General features: G+C 37.2%; 1 protein-coding gene across 2 annotated transcripts; it reads left to right on the top strand.

Moving 5' to 3' along the window:
- Window positions 1-1,110: 1,110 nt before the first annotated feature.
- On the top strand, window positions 1,111-8,941 carry KNSTRN (kinetochore localized astrin (SPAG5) binding protein). Of its 2 annotated transcripts, XM_051977084.1 has the most exons (9): window positions 1,111-1,281; window positions 1,489-1,583; window positions 4,771-4,888; window positions 5,608-5,655; window positions 5,822-5,927; window positions 6,112-6,205; window positions 7,028-7,089; window positions 7,553-7,627; window positions 8,145-8,941. In XM_051977084.1, the coding sequence occupies exons 1-9, from the start codon at window positions 1,223-1,225 to the stop codon at window positions 8,274-8,276; spliced, it is 789 nt and encodes a 262-aa protein (XP_051833044.1). In that variant the 5' UTR covers window positions 1,111-1,222; the 3' UTR covers window positions 8,277-8,941. The 2 variants fall into 2 exon arrangements, with proteins under 2 accessions (XP_051833044.1, XP_051833043.1); XM_051977083.1 differs by having other exon boundaries at window positions 1,176-1,583.
- The last annotated feature ends 10,125 nt before the right edge of the window (window positions 8,942-19,066 follow it).

The following is a 19,066-nucleotide window of genomic DNA, read 5'->3' on the forward strand; positions in this document are numbered from 1 at the left end:
ATCCTCATCTATAAAATGAACCAGAGAAGGAAATGCAAACATTTCCAGTATATTTGCCAAGAAATATAATTAATAATGATTAATAATCACACACGATTCTAGATACTGAGTTCGAATGGATCCTAACCATCAACCAATCTTAGGATTATAAATCTTAAACAAGAAGCGATGTCAAAAATCTTTAAGTCCAAGTCCTTTTATTTTACAGATGAGAAAAATCTGTTGGCTCAGAGAGATTTAGTTATGACCTTGACCAAAGTCATACAGGTAGCAAACAGCAATTCCTCAAAGGCAGGCTTTGTGTAAGGATAATAAGTAACAAAATAAGGATTTGACTTTGAATACCATAGAACCGGCCTTCATAAATAATAAGTCACGTGACTCTTTCCATTGTGCTACTTTTATAAAACTTTAACAGAGTTCTTAACCTTTGTTGCAGTCATGGATCTTTTCCAAAGTCCAGTGAAGCCTATGAACCCTTAGAATGATGCTTTAAAATAATTGAAGGAAAAGCTTAATTTTGGTTGGTTACTAAAAATAAAGATGTATTTTCTCCCATCTAAGTTCACGAGCTCTATCCACAGACTTGCTTTAAGGTTACAAAGCCATTCCATATACATTAGTACATTTGGTGAGGAGTTGTCTGAGGTCATGGAGGAGAGAGGAGGCTTAGACACATCTAGAGCTCCCAATTCTTTTTTTTTTTTTAAGGATACTTTATTAAAGCCACTTTAGCGTAGTGGATGGGAAAACGCACTCGGGAGTCAGAAAGTCCTGGCTTTAACTCCAGCCTTGACACTTACTAGTTAGTTGTGCATCCCTGGGAAAATCAGTGACTCGGTTAGATGGTCTTGGATGTCCCTTCCAGATCTAAATCTACGAACATGTAAATTGAAAATCATTATAACCATATGATTTCTAAAATGACCATGCCCTTACCCCAAGGCCTTCTTCAGTTCTAAATCGATGACGGAAGTGTCCCTTCCAATTGGATATACTATGTTCTAGTTAGTCTCCAACCTTTCTTCGACAACGTTCCTGAGACCTCACCTGCCGTACAACATGGCTGCGCCCTGTACTTTCGTTCCGTTTTCGTACGGGTTCCTTCCGTACGCTATGGTTGGCGCCTGGTCTTAAGCGTCCGCCCCGCCCCCTTCCACGGGAAGTTTCTATTTGAAATAACGGAGGCGCGTGCAGCTGGCGGTTTGAGTCTTGAGTGGTGATGGAGAGCGGGTCCAGACTGGGAGCGGGAGATTCGGCCTCAGCACTTGAGCGTCCCGGGTAGAGAAAGTTGGGAGGGAGAAGGGGCCCCGGAGTCTGAGGCGATTTGGGGATCGGGGTGGGGAGGCGCGGTATCGGGGTAAGGAGGCTGGGTCCCAAGAAGGGAGGGTCTTCTCCGAAGGGGTCCTGGGGACCATCCCGCATGGGCAGCCGGCCGGGGTCCCAGGAACTTGGGCTTCGCTTCCAATGGAGCCCCGTTCACTTCAGACTCCAGCCCGGCCCCACTGCGAAAGTCAGCACGGCAAGGTCGGCGTTCACCTGCTCGGTCCCCTCGGCGGTGTTGGGCGGAGGTCAGCCAGTGGGTGAGTGATGGGCTCAGCGTGGGCTTGGCTTCTCAGACTAGCTTGGGGTTGCAAGCGGGGCACTGCGCACCGCCGTACAAAAGCGCCTACGTTGCCCCGAGCCATAGGGATACTAACTCTACGAAGGAAATCCCCGCCCTATCCGAGTGAAATTTAAGTATTCTGCTTTAGATCTTGCGATAGAACTTCGATAAATACGGGGAGGGAGGGAAGGTTGCGGGGGGAGGAGGGGAGAGGGCTGTAATAAAAGAAGGAGTAGCGGCAGGTAAATAATAATAACTAATACTTATATAGGAGGTATATAGGGGTGGAAGTGAATTGCCCAGAGTCGCACAGCTAGAACATGTCTGAAGTCACATTTGAACTTGGTTCTTTAGAGGAGTTAGGAAAGGTCTTTTAAAGGAGCTTGGCGTTTGGGTTCCTCTCTTCTCCCTTTATTACTATTTCATTAGTTGTTTTCATCGATTCAGTCATCAATGTGCCTGTCTCTCAGATCTACTTATCTAGCCTGAGTTCCACTCTCCCATCACCAGCTGCCTACTTTAGACATTTCCAACTGTGGTGGTTCCGTAGACAGGTTAACCTCAACATACCCAAAACTGAAATCCTTTTCTTTTCCCTCAAACCGACCTCCCTTCCTAAGTTCTCTTAAGCATCATCCCCTGCTTCTGGCCTTCAATTCTGCCCCTTCTACGTCCAATCCGCTGCCAAGACCTGCTTTTACCTCCTTAACATCTCTTGCTATTCCCTTTTCTCTCTTCTGACACAACTACCACTAGCCTGATGTAGGCCCTCTTTTCCTTACAGTTGGATTATTGTCATAATTTACTAGTTAATCTCCCTGACATAAATTTCTCTTCAGTAAACTCCCTATCACTTCCAAAATCCAATATGAAATTTTTTTTTAAATCAAATATGAAATTTCTTTGGCATGAAACACTCTTCCTGATTTGTTCTCCTCCTCTCCAGCATGTGTCTGGAAAACAAGGACAGGTTTTTTTGGTTGTTGTTGTTTATATAGCTCTAGCCCTTAGCAAAGTGCTCGAAGGAGTCACTGTGGATATACAGAGAACCTACTGACTTAGAATTTTAAAAGACATGTTAAAGGTATAAGAAAAGGTACATCAGAGGATAAATCCTAAAGAGTGGCACTTACATACCTGTATAAATATAGATGGGATAGAATTGGAACTAACACGGTTAATATGGAGTTGAAATTGAACTTAAATAAGGCATTTGAGTATAAGAAAGCATCTGGCTGTCCTCAACTCCCCAGGCCTGGACTACCACTAAAGCCAAGACTGAAAAAAAAATTGGTGGAAGTGCTCAATAAATATATCTTTGAAAAATTTTGGAAAGTAAGAGGGGTGCTAGAGAACTGAACGTAACAATTATCCTGATTTTGAAAAAAGGGAAAAAAGAAAAGCCTTCAAATTACAGGTTAGGATACTTGAAGAGGGGAGAGACTGGATGATGGAAGACCAGTTAGGAAGCTGCTGTGATAGTGCAGTGAAAGATGATATGAACTTGAATTAGGGTGCTGATCATGTGAATGGAAAGGTTCAGATCCCACTTTTGTGTATGAACTGATGTAAAATGAAATGAGCAGAACTAGGATCTATCTAGTAACAAACAGTAAAGATAACCAAACTCTGCCCAACAGTAACCCACCACAATTCCAAAAGGACTCATCTCAAAAAATACTATCTATTTCCAAAAAGATAATAAATTGACTCAAAATACAGATTGAAACATATTTTTTCCTTTTTTTCTTTTGGATAAGATTAGTAGTGAAATTTATTTTGTATAAATATGTATTTGTAATGGGTTTTGTTTTTCTTTACTTTTCAATGGTTGGGGGGAAGTAGATACAGTGAGGGAGAAAATTTGGAACTGGAAAAAAAGAATTGTAAAAGTCTTTGCTTTAAAAATGTTTTTTAAGTGTTATTATAATAAAACTTCAAATGAATGAAGTGAGGGGCAGCTAGGTGGTATAGTGGATAGAGTACCATCCCTGAAGTCAGGAGGACCTGAGTTCAAATGTGACCTGGGACACTTAACACTTCCTGGCTACGTTACCCTGGGCAAATTACTTAACCCCAATTGCCTCGGTATTGGGGGGGGGGGGGAGGAAGGAACAAAGTGGCTAAGATCCATGAAATAGTCCCAGCTAGTTATGAGATACAGCTATTGTGTATTTAGGGAGTTTAAGCCAATATTTTAACTCCTCATCTCCATTCCTTTTTTCATCTTATTCCTTTTTGCATTTAGTTACATTTATATCCTCTCTTTCTTCCATTCTTGGAGATCCTCAAATGAGTATTTACAGAGTTCAAGTACTCTCAAGTAATATGTTTTTTTTTTTTTTTAACTCCAAGCAGATTAAAATGTAGTAACTCAAAGCTGCTTTTCAAAGAATGAGGTTGACTGGATTAGGACATGGAAATTTGGATTAAAATACTGACCATGAAGATTTGAATTAGAACTGGGTCATATCAGTTGGGTTTTCACCCTCTTTAATTTTCCTTTTGGACCCACATGTGCAAAAATGTTTGTGACATCCCTTTTCATAGTAGCAAGAAACTGGAAACTGAGTGGATGCCCATCAGTTGGGAATGGCCAAATAAGTTATGGTATATGAATGTTCTGGAATATTGTTATTCTATAAGAAACAACCAGCAGGGTGATTTCAGAGAAGCCTAGAGAGACTTACATGAACTGATGCTAAGTGAAATGAGCAGAGCCAGAAGATCATTGTACATGACAAAATCAGTATTATACAATGATCAATTCTGATGAATGTGGCTCTTTCCAACAATAAGATGCCAGTCTCAAGGATCTTGTGATGAAGAGAGCCATCTATACCCAGAGAAATGTGGATCACAATATTACATTCTCACTCTTTGTTGTTTGCTTCCATTTTGTTTATTTACTCATTTACTTTATTTTTTTGAAATGATTTTTCTTGTGTAGCAAGAGAATTGTATAAATATGTTTATACATATTGGATTTAACATATTTTAACATGTTTAACATATATTGAATTGCTTGTCATCTAGAGGAGAAGGTGGAGGGAAGGAGGAGAAAATCTGAAACACAAGACTATGCAAGGGTCAATATTGTCAAATTATCCATGCTTATGTTTTGAAAATAAAAAAACTTTATAAAAAAAAATTTCCTTTCATAGAAACACACGCTCGAGGTGCTTCTAAGAGTAAGATACCTCAGAAGTCCAAAGAGGAACTCCACAAACCTCTCAACTCAGCAGGCTCAGAGAATGAATTGTACAAAACTACCAAGCAGAGGTAAGAATATAGATAGAAATAGACTATTGTACTCAAATGCATAATTTGGTAGAAATTACTCTAATGAACCACAACTGAAAAGAAAGTTTTCAGGACAATATGACATATGAATTACTGCACACTGTGTTGAGATGTCATTTCACAGTCAGTTCCCCAAATCTCTTTGTTGGTCTGTTCTGGAAAAGACAAATTGACATCTATAACAGGTGTTTTGAAGCTTTACTTTCCCCTCTCATCACAACCTTTTACATGTTCTTACCAAAAAGTAACTATAACATACTATAATGGAATCGGAAATAAACCAATTAGTAAGCCATGTTTGTTTGAATGGAGTCATAACTTTTAAGTTAAACTCATCTTAGAGTAGTGGGATGGTTTGTTTTTGAGGTTTTGTTAGCCCATTTCCCTTTATTGTAGAAAATTCAGAGTTCTTTCTAACATAGGCCTTCTAACAGTCTGAGCTGAGGTTTACTTTAGCCCTGAGGTTTAGAGATGGTTAGAAATAAATATGGGGAAAAGTTCCTTTAATAACACTGGTATAGCTAGGAGTTCCAATCTTTCCTACAGACTGTAAGCTTCTCTGTGCTTGTTTCTATTCTATCCATAGTAAGAAAGAGTTAAATGATTGCTAAAGAACCCTTACAGCTTTAATAGTCAATGATTAATAGTCAAATGACACTCAGGTTCACTGGTTTATTTCTGTATTGTCAACTCTCTAGGCAGCTGAAGACTATGGATCCTGCTATTAAGAAGAACATTAAAAAGAGGTAAATCTTGGGGCAAATGAAACTGCTTTTGTTTTCAAATTTAGTGTCCTTTTATTCTAGTGTCACAGTGCTAAGCAGTGCTGTCATTTCTAGCAACTAGAAAGTGTTTTTAGCTTTTTTTTTTTTTTTTTAAGAAAGCATAATTTAGATTCAATTATCATTGCAGCTACAAACCATTAAATCAACAGAAAGCTGAGGAAGAGCTCAAAGAGAAAAATCAGCTGTTGGAGACAGTTAACAGGCAGTTGCAACTAAAGCTGACTGAAAGCCAGGTTAGAAGACAGTCCTGTGGAACAGGAATCTTAAGGGATGATCCTTTGAGTAACCGAAAGACACAATGTTTCCAAGAGCAGATGTGGAGGAGGGGAGGCTTGGGCCACACCTAGCCAAAGTAGGAGAAATTGTAGAGGCCATGTCTAGAAGGAGGGACTGATTGGAAACCTTGTGATCTCACAGGAAGAGTTGAAGGTACTGACTCAAAAGGTGGAGCTGTTGGAGAAATCTCAGGATAGCTACTTGGCAATTTTGGAGAGTGGTAATATTGACCCAGGTGAGAGGTCTGTGCCCTTCTATGAAAGCTTCCAGAGTTTCTTTGTTAACTCTGACTTTGAAAGAGTTGAATCTCACATTATCATAATTCCTGTAATTAGCTCATTGATAACTGGTCCTCAAGACTTCAACATAGTCATTGCTGTTAGAGTCAAGAGTATGGGGGATAGGTGCAGAGAAGAAGGAAAGGTTGTTGGGCTGATGGGGTTTTAGTGAGAGTCAGCAGCTATTGTTTAATAATGAATTAACATACATAAATAATAGCTATAGCTTATATAGTGCTTTAAGATTTGCAAAATGGTTTACAAATATTAATTGCTATTTTGTTATCACAACAATCCTGGAAAGTTGGTGCTATCATCATCTTCATTTTTCACTTGAGGAAATTGAGGCAGACAGATTATATGATTTGTCCAGGGTCACATAGCCAATAAGTATCTGAGACATCATTTGACCTCAAATCTTCCTGATTTCAGGTCCACTATTCTATCCACTGCCCTATCTGATTGTGTAAATAGCAGATAAGAATGATATGTGAGAAACAACCTGTAAATTCTTTGTAAGATTAATTGCCTGTACTGCTCGGTACATTGCATATAGCATGGTTTTTATGTTCTTAGAAAAATAGTGAGCATTCAAAAGATTTTGAATTTTATTTTGTCTTCTCAATTGAAACATAATTTTTCATTTCCCAAAGTATCTAACATAATTTGTTGTATGTAGTAGTTGCTCAATTTCTTGGGGGTAGATTGGGATGAGGGGAAAAATAAAGACTCAGGAACTTCTGTATCTATCAATCACTCACTGGGGACATGCTTATCAGTTACAGGCAAACAGATCCTGGAAAATCAGCAACAAAAAATGAAATGTCAAATGGAGTCTATGGTGAGGGCCTGGGTATTTTCTATACTATATATATGCTGATTATGGTAAAAATAGCTAAAAATAGAGTAGACTTTCATGATGTTAAACTTGCTAAGCATAATTTGACCTTTGATTATCCAGAAGAGAATACTAATGTCTAGACCAAAAATAATTTCTCTTTAAAACTGTTTTTCATAAGTCTAAGTCCCATATATAGTTTCTTCATTCATATCCTTTATTAAATTCTCTCTTCTTCTGGGGGTGAACTATATGATGCGAAGGACCAGATTTTCTCTCCTCCTTCTCTGAAAAAAGATAATTGTTCATTTTAAAAGCTCTTTCAAGTTCTTTTTGGAGTAAAATAGTTTATAACACTAATATACATATTTGACTAGAATAAGTAACCTTTTACGTTTCTGATCCAAATTTTCTTTCTGGTCTAATTTCTGATCGATCTTATTTGCCCTCCATCTTATTTTGTTAGTTGCTCCTGGAAAATCTGAAAGATGAACTGAAGCTTTTTAACCAGACAGCTACAAAGCAGATGGAGGAATTACAGGTAAGAGTGGTGTTTTAAAGTTTTGCACTCTCTATAGCCTTCATATTCCAAAGCCATGATTTGTCTAAGGTTCTGTCACAATCACCACAGGATGAAAAGTTGTATGCAGCTCATGGAGTTGATGATTTTTTGGCAATACATTTAAACTCCCAACTTTGAAACTTGAATACACAGTTGAACTTTTCAAATATGTATGATAGCATGAAATCTGTAATTCTGGATTATTCATAGGCTAGATTCTACATTGAGTTTACATTATAGTATTAAGAATTTAATCATCTAGATTATTGCCATACCAACTCTATAACACACAGGTGGCAAAACTCAAAAAGACATAAAAAACCTGTCCTATAGATAGTAGAGTACACATTATTTATATACAAGACAACCATATATAATTTGCTAATTGCCACTGTGTGTCTTCCCTGGTGGAACAGAATGATAATTATAAATTCATCTGCCATATTTCCCAGAGAGTCAAGTGAATTTTTTTTTTCTAATGGCTCCTTCTTTGTAGGTATTGAAAGTGAAGTTGAAGATGGAAGAAGAGGAAAGAACTCATTTCCTTGAAAAACAGGCAGCATTTAACAACAAAAGAGATGATCTTACAGCTGCCCTTGAGCAAATGGAACAATTACTAGCACTTTGAGAAGAAAGGGGGCTTGTTCCTTCAGTTAAGGTCAACCTATAAGAACATTTTTTTAAGTCTTCCTAGGACAGGACTTTCCTTACTGTCCCAACTAAAATATCTTCAGAAACAAAGTTGGAATAATCCAAGTTTGTCATGAGGAGCATTCCTGCCTTTTAAGCCTATGTTAGCCAAGCAACCAAAGATGTGAATCATCTGTTGGTATGTGGACAGCCTTAAACTCCAAAAAGGAAAACTGGATTCTTAGGCTACCTTGCTGTGGTCACTAACTAGCAATTCAGCTAGAGGATAAAATCAGAAATTGAAATGAGTTAACAAAAGTATCATTTTCAGATTGGGGATTGGAAATTAGAAATGTTAAGAATTTGTAGAGTGGACTAAAAGAAAAGAGATGCTGAGTCCCAATGCTGTCATAATCTGATTTGAACCATAATTTTTTGGTTATACCTTTCTAGTTGGGATTTAAATATATCTTATGGCATGAAGTCTACCACATGCTGCTTCCTTTCCATTTCCAGCCAAATTTCTGAACTTGAAATGGGTTAACTTAGATTTTCCTAAACAAGGAGGGAAGGTGTACTGATGGATGATTGATATCTTTGTGAAATAACTGACTAGGATAGTGGACTTGGAATGAATGCATTACTGGGATCATCTTGTTCCAATTCGCCTGATGGTATTTTTTTTTATTTTCTTAAGCTAAAATATGTCTATAAATAAATATTTTTGCACTAAAATAGAATGGAAAAGGAGTTATTAAACACTGTGTGTGTCAATACTATGCTACATACTGAGTTTATAAATAGAAATTCAAAGAACTCACATTTTACGTGAGAGAAAAAAATAATATGAGTTCAGGGCTATGAAAGGTCATTAGGGCTCAGTGTCAAACTAGATGGTAAGGCTTGTAAAAGGATTATAAATTAAGACGATATATTGAGACAGCTAGGTAGTGCAATGAATAGAGCATCAGCCCTGAAGTCAGGAAGAACCGAGTTCAAATCTGACATCTGACATTTAACACTTCCTAGCTGTGTGATCCTGAGCAAGTCACTTAACCCCAATTGCCTGAGGTGGGGAGGGAGAAGATGATATAGTGGTCTGTCGATTTGGAGGAGCTGGGACTAGGCCCATGAGAAGGGAATATCCTTGTATGATCAGATTAAGAGACAAGATAGATGAAGCACTCCACCCTCCAGCTCCAGGTGGTGTACTTTAGCGGGGGTTTTGGGGTTGGGCTTTTACATTAGGGAGAAAGTCCTTCAGAAAGTGTGTCTCTTAACATTAAGGAATGAAAGCAAGCAATCGTTTACAAACTAATCTGTGCCTCTACACAGAATTGACCTACACAGAATTTTTCCTGAGCCATTAATAGACTATTAATCTAATAATTATTTCCAATATTTGTTACAAGACTCCATGTGACCAGCTTGTGCCCAGAGCTGTTATCACTTACTACCAACATCCTTTCTAAACTCTGTGTGTCTGTGTGCATATGCCTTGCTGCCCCCTTAAAAAAACTTATTGGAAAGCAGCATATTAAAGGTCCCACAAGAGTCATGTGTCTACGTTAAAGCCGGCTCAGGTTTCCCATGTCCATCCCAAATTGTCCACAGCAGAACTCGAGGCCACTGAGACCTTTGGGCTCCTTTTTTCAAAGGCAAAAGCCTTCTCCCATGTGACGTGAGGGAGGAAGGGAATTTGAAGGTAGTCAAAATTTGTCACTGCTGCTTCTCTCTTTTTTGGTATTCCCTTACTGGCTCCCCCTCATTTGTGCCAATTCAATTTGTGTTCCCTTCGTGTAGCCACATGCTGCCAGATAGGCCTTTTCCCAGACTCGCAGAAATAGATGACACTTGGGAAGCATCCATAATCCCACCTCTGGTTTGTCATTCATTGAGGTCATAGAGCAGGTTGGCAAAGAGCACCTCAGTCAGCAGCTTTCCTGCACCCCCTTCTCATGGAGTTATTATCTAGTCTGGGAGACTGTAGATTTCCCTCTGGTCTGCAACCTGGCTCCGGGCACATGTATCCTCCTCCTTCCTCCTCTTTTAGTATGTGTGTGGTTCAGTCAGCATGAGTGCATCCTCACTCACCTTGGTGATTTTTATTCTTCTCGAAATTGTTATCCTAAGTCTGAGAGAAGAATGACCCCCATTTATATGCCTTTCCCAGTAGCTTTTAGATAAGGCCTTTTAATCTTACTAGAGTACAAAACTTTAGAGGATCTGGCAAGATCTCACAAAACTTTTCAGTGACAGTGAGACTTTGACAACCATGAGTGAACACTGATTTTTTTTTTTTGGGGGGGGGTGTACATTTTATTTTAAATACAAAATGAGGGGAAAAAAATTTCTGTGTACCCAATAATAGAGAATTCAATATAAATAAATTGATGTTTCAGGAAAACATGTAATTAATGATATAAATTGTTTGCAAAGCTACCTTTGCGTCCTTCCAGATTTTCATTTGTTCTCTACTGTGAATCTCTTAACTTAATTTTTTTCTTTTTTCCTCCTCTCCTCCCCCTTAGCATTTTGAATTCTTAAAACAGTCTTTAACCAGAAGGGACCTCTGCCTCTTAAATTATAAAATCACAGCATTCAGGTCAAAAAGAAAAATTTCCTAAAGATGAATCTAGGTATCATCCCACAACTGCTCTTCTATACAAAGATAATAGAATGCAAGAAACTCAAGACATAATAAAATATCATGAATTTAAAATATAAAACAAATCTTAGTCGCCAGCCAAATGACATTAATGCAGTTGAATGAGTCAGGTTAGCTACAGAAGCCATTCCATTCCTCTTATCAATATTTAGCATTCTGTACTTCTTGCATTCAGAGTAAAAAGAATGGAAGTGAATAAGCCTACTACAATCTAGTCCTGTTAAATGCATTTCTTACAAATGGCTCATTTGATTCTTACAAGTATCCTGCAAGATAGATAGTATTACTCCCATTTTATAGTTAATTTCAAATTTCAAATAATTACTTCATGATTCCAGCTACTTTACACATCCATAAGAATAAAAACATTTATGAAATAAAGCTTTAAAAAAGCACTTGTGAAGTTCACAACTTTACAGACATCTTCCCATTTTTTTCTTTCAATGAGAAATCATTTTAAACTTCCTGCTAATATTCTACTAATTTCTGGGTTTTCCTTTTGGCATATACTAGATATTTTGATAATTGGCAAAGCTGAGAACTTTCTGTTGTCCCAACTTAGATGAAAATTACTGTCTATGATTTTTTAGAAAAAGTTAATATTCAATAGTGCTCTCTAATGGACATTTATACAGCATCAGTACAAACAAATGCAAATCCCCTTTGTCTTTCCCTTTTATCCTATGGATTTTGATTAAAGGCTTTTTTTGTAGCTCTACAGTATAATATTCTTCTCTAAAATATAATGTTCTCTTAGAGCAGTTTTCTTGCCTGGGTTCTGGGAGCAACCTTCGTTTCAGTTCAGTGTAATCGCCCCTAATGCAGCCAGGAATTAAAGTCCAAATCCTTTATTGTCTCCTTCAAAATTTTATCTCCTTCTTGGGGCTCGGCTAGTTTTTCTTAGAGGCCTTCTGTAGTTTTGGTTCTGAGAACTTAAGCTGTCTTCTCCAGCTTGTAAATCTCCTCGACTGAATCCTGGGAGCTTCTAGTGGGCTTGTATGTCTAGTAGGCTTATCCTTTAGTGGGCTTGTTCTCTTTGGCCCTGAGCGCTCTTCCTTATATATGCTCTCTTAAAGATGTGAATCTTGTGAAAATATAATAAGTACTAAGTACATGTAAATTAAAGAATCATTATCTCATCAATTCCACTGACTTGGCACCTAAAAGAATCCTAGCTTTCCTTCACTGCTACTTTGCTAATCTTTCACATGTTTATTTCCCAATCTTATATCAAATTCACAAATAATTTTTTTCTATAACCGAAAGTTTTTGCAACAACTTTTCTCATTTTTCCAAGCTAAACACTGCATATAAATGAATAGTCCATTTTAGTTTCAAGTGACCTTGCTTCTAAATAGGTAAAGTTTTACCAAATCATTCATTAAAGGATCATAAAAAAGGATAAAGGATCATTTTCAAAATCTCTTTATTTTTCTAAATTTGCCTTTGACTTAAGTCTCTGAGTTGGAGAGTTAATATAAGAATTAAGTGGTTCTTTAAAAGGCAAAACTACTTTCCCTTTGCTTTTGGAATTATTACAGGAAAAACTTCTTTCATTCAGTTTGGGACTGAGCATTCTCTAATTGGGAAAATCATTCTGGAGAGCAATTTGGAACTATGCTCAAAAAGTTATCAAACTGTGCATACCCTTTGATCCTGCAGTGTTTCTACTGGGCTTATACCCCAAAGAGATACTAAAGAAGGGAAAGGGACCTGTATGTGCCAAAATGTTTGTGGCAGCCCTGTTTGTAGTGGCTAGAAGCAGGAAAATGAATGGATGCCCATCAATTGGAGAATGGCTGGGCAAATTGTGGTATATGAATGTTATGGAATATTATTGTTCTGTAAGAAATGACCAGCAGGATGAATACAGAGAGGCTTGGAGAGACTTACATGAACTTACATGATGCTAAGTGAAATGAGCAGAATCAGGAGATCATTATATACCTCAACAACGATATTGTATGAGGATGTATTCTGATGGAAGTGGATCTCTTCGATAAAGAGATCTAACTCAGTTTCAGTTGATCAATGATGGACAAAAGCACACCCAAAAAAAGAACACTGGGAAATGAATGTAAATTGTTTGCATTTTTGTTTTTCTTCCCAGGTTATTTCTACCTTCTGAATCCAATTCTCCCTGTGCAACAAGAAAACTGGTTCTGCACACATATATTATATCTAGGATATACTGTAACCTATTTAACATGTAAAGGACTGCTTGCCATCTGGGGGAGGGGGTGGAAGGAGGAAGGGAAAAAGTCAGAACAGAAGTGAGTGCAAGGGATAATGTAAAAAATTACCCTGGCATGGGTTCTGTCAATAAAAAGTTATTAATAAATAGGGGGCCAGTTCACTGTCCCTCAGATTGTTGGAGGGCCAGACTATAGTAAAAACAAAAACTTTGTTTTGTGGACCTTTAAATAAAAAAACTTCATAGCCCTGGATGAAGAGGATAAACGTCCTCAGCTGCCGAATCTGGCCCGCAGGGTATTTTGAGGACCCCTGTAATATATTTTAGCATAATGTAGTTTCCCTGATTATCTTTTTTTTAATTTAATTTTATTTTATAATAACTTTTTATTGACAGAACTCATGCCAGGGTAATTTTTCTACAACATTATCCCTTGTACTCGGTCTCCTCCCTCTTTCCACCCCCTCCCCTAGATGGCAAGCAGTCCTATATATGTTAAATATGTTGCAGTATATCCCAGATACAATATATGTCTGCAGAACCGAACAGTTCTCTTGTTGCACAGGGAGAATTGGATTCAAAAGGTAAAAATAACCCGGGAAGAAAAACAAATGCAAATAGTTTACATTCATTTCCCAGTGTTCTTTCCTTGAGTGTAGCTGCTTCTGTCCATCCTTTATCAATTGAAACTGAGTTAGGTCTCTTTGTCAAAGAAATCCACTTCCATCAATATACATCCTCATACAGTATCATTGTTGAAGTGTATAATGATCTCCTGATTCTGCTCATTTCACTTAGCATCAGTTCATGTAAGTCTCTCCAAGCCTCACTGTATTCATCCTGCTGGTCATTCCTTACAGAACAATAATATTCCATAATGTTCATATACCACAATTTACCCAACCATTCTCCAATTAATGGGCATTCATTCATTTTCCAGTTTCTGGCCACTACAAACAGGGCTGCCACAAACATTTTGGCACATACAGGTCCCTGTCCCTTTTTTAGTATTTCTTTGGGATATAAGCCCAGAAGTAACACTGCTGGATCAAAGGGTATGCACAGTTTGATAATTTTTTGGGCATAATCCTGATCATCTTTTTAATTAAGTCTGTTTTTGCTTTTGCTTTGTCTTGAGATCATGATTGTTACTCCTGCCTTTTTTACTTCAACTGAAGCATAATAGATTCTGTTCCAGCTCTTTTTTTTTTTTTTTTAATTCTGTATGTGTGTTTCTGTTTCAAGTGTGTCTCTTATAAACAACATATTGTTGGATTCTGGTTTCTAATCCATTCTGATATCCACTTTCATTTTATGGGTCCATCTCACATGTTGACATTCACAATTATGATTACAGTGTATTTTTCTCCATTCTATTTTCTTATATTTATCTTCATCTCTCATTTTTAACCTATCTCTCTTCAAAAGGTTACTTTGCTTCTAATCACTGCCTCTCTTTCATTTCCCCCACTTCCATAATGCTTATCCTCTTTCCCTCCTATTTATCAGGTAAGATAAATGTCCATACCCAACTAAGTGATTGAGTGACTGTGTGTGTGTTTCCTCGAACCAGTTCAGGTGATTGTAGGATTCAAGCATTGCTCACTTTCCCCTCAACATTTTCTCCTCCACTTTAAAAAAACAAAAAACAAAAAAACAAAAACCTCTTCTTTGTTTTTTTTTTTTAATTCTTTAAATAACTTTTTATTGACAGAACAAATGCCAGGGTAATTTTTTACAGCATTATCCCTTGCATTCACTTCTGTTCTGATTTTTCCCCTCCCTCCACCCCCTCCCCCAGATGACAAGCAGTCTTTTATATGTTGAATAGGTTACAGTATATCCTAGATACAATATATGTGTGCAGAACCAAACAGTTTTCTTGTTGCACAGGGAGAATTGGATTCAGAAGGTATAAATAACCTGGAGAGAAAAACAAAAATGCAAGCAGTTTACATTCATTTCCCAGTGTTCTTTCTTTGGGTGTAGCTGCTTCTGTCCATCCTTGATCAATTGAAACTGAGTTAGATTTTCTCTTTATCGAATAGATCCACTTCCATCAGAATACATCCTCATACAGTATTGTTGTTGAGGTATATAATGATCTCCTGGTTCTGCTCATTTCACTTAGCATCAGTTCATGTAAGTCTCGTCAGTCCTCTCTGTATTCATCCTGCTGGTCATTCCTTACAGAACAATAATATTCCATAACATTTATATACCACAATTTACTCAACCATTCTCCAATTGATGGGCATCCATTCATCTTCCAGTTTCTAGCCACTACAAACAGGGCTGCCACAAACATTTTGGCACATACAGGTTCCTTTCCCTTCTTTAGTATCTCTTTGGGGTATAAGCCCAGTAGAAACACTGCTGGATCAAAGGGTATGCACAGTTTGATAACTTTTTGAGCATAGTTCCAAATTGCTCTCCAGAATGACTGGATGTGTTCATAATTCCACCAACAATGTATCAGTGTCCCTGTTTTCCCACATCCTCTCCAACATTCCACATTATCTTTCCCTGTCACTCTAGTCAAACTGACAGTGTGTAGTGGTATCTCAGAGTTGTCTTCATTTGCAATTCTCTGATTAATAATGATTTGGAGCATATTTTCATATGTCTATAAATAGTTTCAATTTTTTCATCAGAGAATTGTCTGTTCATATCCTTTGATCATTTATTAATTGGAGAATGGTTTGATTTCTTATAAATTAGAGTCAATTCTCTATATATTTTGGAAATGAGGCCTTTATCAGAACCTTTGACTGTAAAAATGTTTCCCCAGTTTATTGTTTCCCTTCTAATCTTGTCTGCATTTGTTTTGTTTGTACAAAAACTTTTCAATTTGATATAATCAAAATTTTCTATTTTGTGGTCAATAATGATCTCTAGTTCTTCTTTGGTCATAAATTCCTCTCTCTTCCACAAGTATGAGAAGTAAACTATCCTATGCTCTTCCAATTTATTTATAATCTCATTCTTTATGCCTAGGTCATGAACCCATTTTGACCTTATCTTGGTGTACGGTGTTAAGTGTGGGTCAATGCCTAGTTTCTGCCATACTAATTTCTAATTTTCCCAGCAATTTTTATCAAATAATGTGTTCTTATCCCAAAAACTGGGGATCTTTGGGTTTGTCAAACACTATATTATTAAAATTATTGGCTGTTTTGTCCTTTGAACCTAACCTATTCCATTGATCAACTAGTCTATTTCTTAGCCAATATCAGATGAAAAACTTCTTCCTTATAAGCCTCTTTCACATGAGAAAATTTTGCCCATTCTACTTCTCCTTTCCTCCTTTTGCCAGTTCATCCCTCTTCTTCTCACCCTTTCAATTTTTTTGGAGATCATCCCACCATAATCAGCTTACACTCATGTCTTCTGTCCTTATAGATTCTAATTGCCCTAATATTGATAAAATTGTTAGGAATTAACATATATCATCTTTCCATATAAAAATGAAAACAATGTAGCCTTATTGGGTATCTTATATTACTCTTTCATGTTTTACCTTTTAATGCTTTTCTTGAGTCTTCTGTTTGAATATCAAATTTTCTTTTCAGCTCTGCTCTTTTCATCAGGAATGCTAAAGAATATTCTCTATTCTTTCTGTTCTTTTTCTCTTTCTATTCTGTATTATTCTTTTTTTTCTATTTCATTAAATGTACATTTTCCCTCAAGTATTATATATGGTTTTTCTATGTAGATTATTTTTAGTTGTAATCTTAGCCCTTTTGCCTTTTGGACTATCCCTCCAATATTCCAAACCCTCCAGTGCTTCAACATGGAAGCTGCTAACTTCTGATCCTAACTGTGTCTCTAGGTTATTTGAATTGTTTCTTTTTGAGTGCTTGCAATATTTTCTTCTTGACCTGGGACCTCAGAAATTGGTTATAATATTCCTGAGAGTTGTCATTTGGGGATCTCTTTGTAGATTCAATTTCTACTTTATCCTGTGGATCTAGGACATATTGAAAGTTTTCCTTTATAATTTATTGAAATACAATATCTAGACTCTTTTTTTTGATCATCACTTTCAGGTAGTTCAATAATTCCTTAATTATTTCTCTTCTCAATCTAATTTCCAGATTAATTGTTTTTCAAATGTGAGTTTTCACATTTTCTTCTATATTTTCATTCTTTTGACTTCATTGTTTCTTGCTGTCTCATGGATTCAAGTTTTCCCTTGTTCAATTCTATTTTTAAGGAATTTTTTTTCAATGAATCTTGTATCTCTTTTTCTATTTGGCCAATGCTGCTTTTTAAAGAGTTTTTTTCTTTAGTGAATTTTTATGCTTCTTTTACCACTTAGCCAATTTTGTTTTATAAGATGTTATTTTCTTCAGTATCTCTTTTACCAGCTTTTAATTCTCTTTTCATAATTTTCTTGCACCACTTATTTCTTTTGCTAATTTTTTCCCTAGAATTCTTGTTCTCTCTAACCTTTCCAGGAATAATTCTCAGGCTTGTGTTCAATTAGAATTGTTCTTTGAAATTTCATTTGTGGCTTCTTCTGAGTTAAATCTTCCCTGACACATAGTAGCTTTTTGTGGCAAAGTTCTTTTATTGTTGTTCTATGTTCATTATTTTCAACCTATTTTTTGACTTTGAACTTAAAATTGGGCTCTGCTCATCTGGGGATGAGAAGGCTATGTGCCAAGTTTCGGGCTTTTTAAATTCTGCAGTTTTTAATGGAATTCTGGGATGGGGAGAGTGGGTCTGCAAGTTTTCCATTCTTCCAAGCTGGTGTGATCCAGGAAGAAGAATGGTCACTGCTCTTCTGCACTCTCACTTTTACCCAGGAAGGGCTCTTAGTCCCCTACAGCTGCAAACACTAGCACTCCTCTTGATTTCTGGTGCTGTGACCAACCAACCTTCTGGACTGCAGCCACAAGTACTAATGCTGCTTTCAACATGTTGACTGTTTCTTACTCAACCCTAAATCTTTTGGCCTTAAACATATTTATTCTTGGAAGTTTCTCAGCTAATTGTCTCTGTGCTGAGAGGAGAGGGAAGCAGTGATTTAAGTCCGGATACCCTGAGCTCCTTGACAAACAAAAGGGGACTTTGTCATTTTAAAAACTGTCATTGAACAATGTGCGGCAATCCATGTGGCCCTCCATTTGTCTGATTGTAGCTTCTCATGAAAGTAGGTTGACAATGTCTCTTCTGCCCATGAAACTAGCAGTGCATGCATATTAAGCACTTGTTTAAATTTTGCCCATCATCACTACTATGGAAGGCAAATAATATGTGCTACCTAAATGCTATTGTTGTTAATTCAAATAACAGGGGCAGCTAGGTGCTGCAGTGGTTAGTGCACCAACCCTGAAATCAGGAAGACCTGAGTACAAATCTGGCCTCAAACACTTAACAGCTCCTAGCTGTGTAACCTTGGGCAAGTCACTTAATCCCAACTGCCTCAGCAAAACAAAAAAAAAAAAAAAACCATATAAAAACAAATAACAATAACAAACTAATTGAGAGTCCACCTCTGCTCCCTTGCACAACCATTTCAGGTTGTCATTACTTTCTTGGTTTCAACATCCATTTTATCATTTACTTGTAAAAAGAATGGAGCAAGAGACAGTGATTCTCAGAATGACACCATCACTGCCACCTCCACCACCTCCACCATGCCTAAATTGTGTGCAAGGTAATGTTGCGGTCTGGTAACAGAGTTTGGCAGGGAATTGCTTTTATTTTCTTTTAATGGCAGAGGGCAGGACAGCCTCAAGAAGCATTAATCCCCTTAGCAATGGCTATTATATGCAAATGAAGACAACTCTGAGATACCACTACACACCTGTCAGATTGGCTAGAGTGACAAGGAAAGATAATGGGGAATGTTGGAGGGGATGTGGGAAAACAGGGACACTGATATATTGTTGGTGGAATTGTGAACACATCCAGCCAT

This window comes from Antechinus flavipes, chromosome 2 (genome assembly GCF_016432865.1).
Source record: "Antechinus flavipes isolate AdamAnt ecotype Samford, QLD, Australia chromosome 2, AdamAnt_v2, whole genome shotgun sequence".
Taxonomy (NCBI): domain Eukaryota; kingdom Metazoa; phylum Chordata; class Mammalia; order Dasyuromorphia; family Dasyuridae; genus Antechinus; species Antechinus flavipes.

Coding starts and splice junctions, on each gene's coding strand:
- KNSTRN (XM_051977083.1), top strand. CDS start 1,424: ATGGGCAGCCGGCCGGGGTCCCAGGAACTTGGGCTTCGCTTCCAATGG. Junction 6,206..7,027: donor GAGTGGTAATATTGACCCAG/GTGAGAGGTCTG, acceptor CATGCTTATCAG/TTACAGGCAAACAGATCCTG. Junction 7,628..8,144: donor AGCAGATGGAGGAATTACAG/GTAAGAGTGGTG, acceptor CCTTCTTTGTAG/GTATTGAAAGTGAAGTTGAA.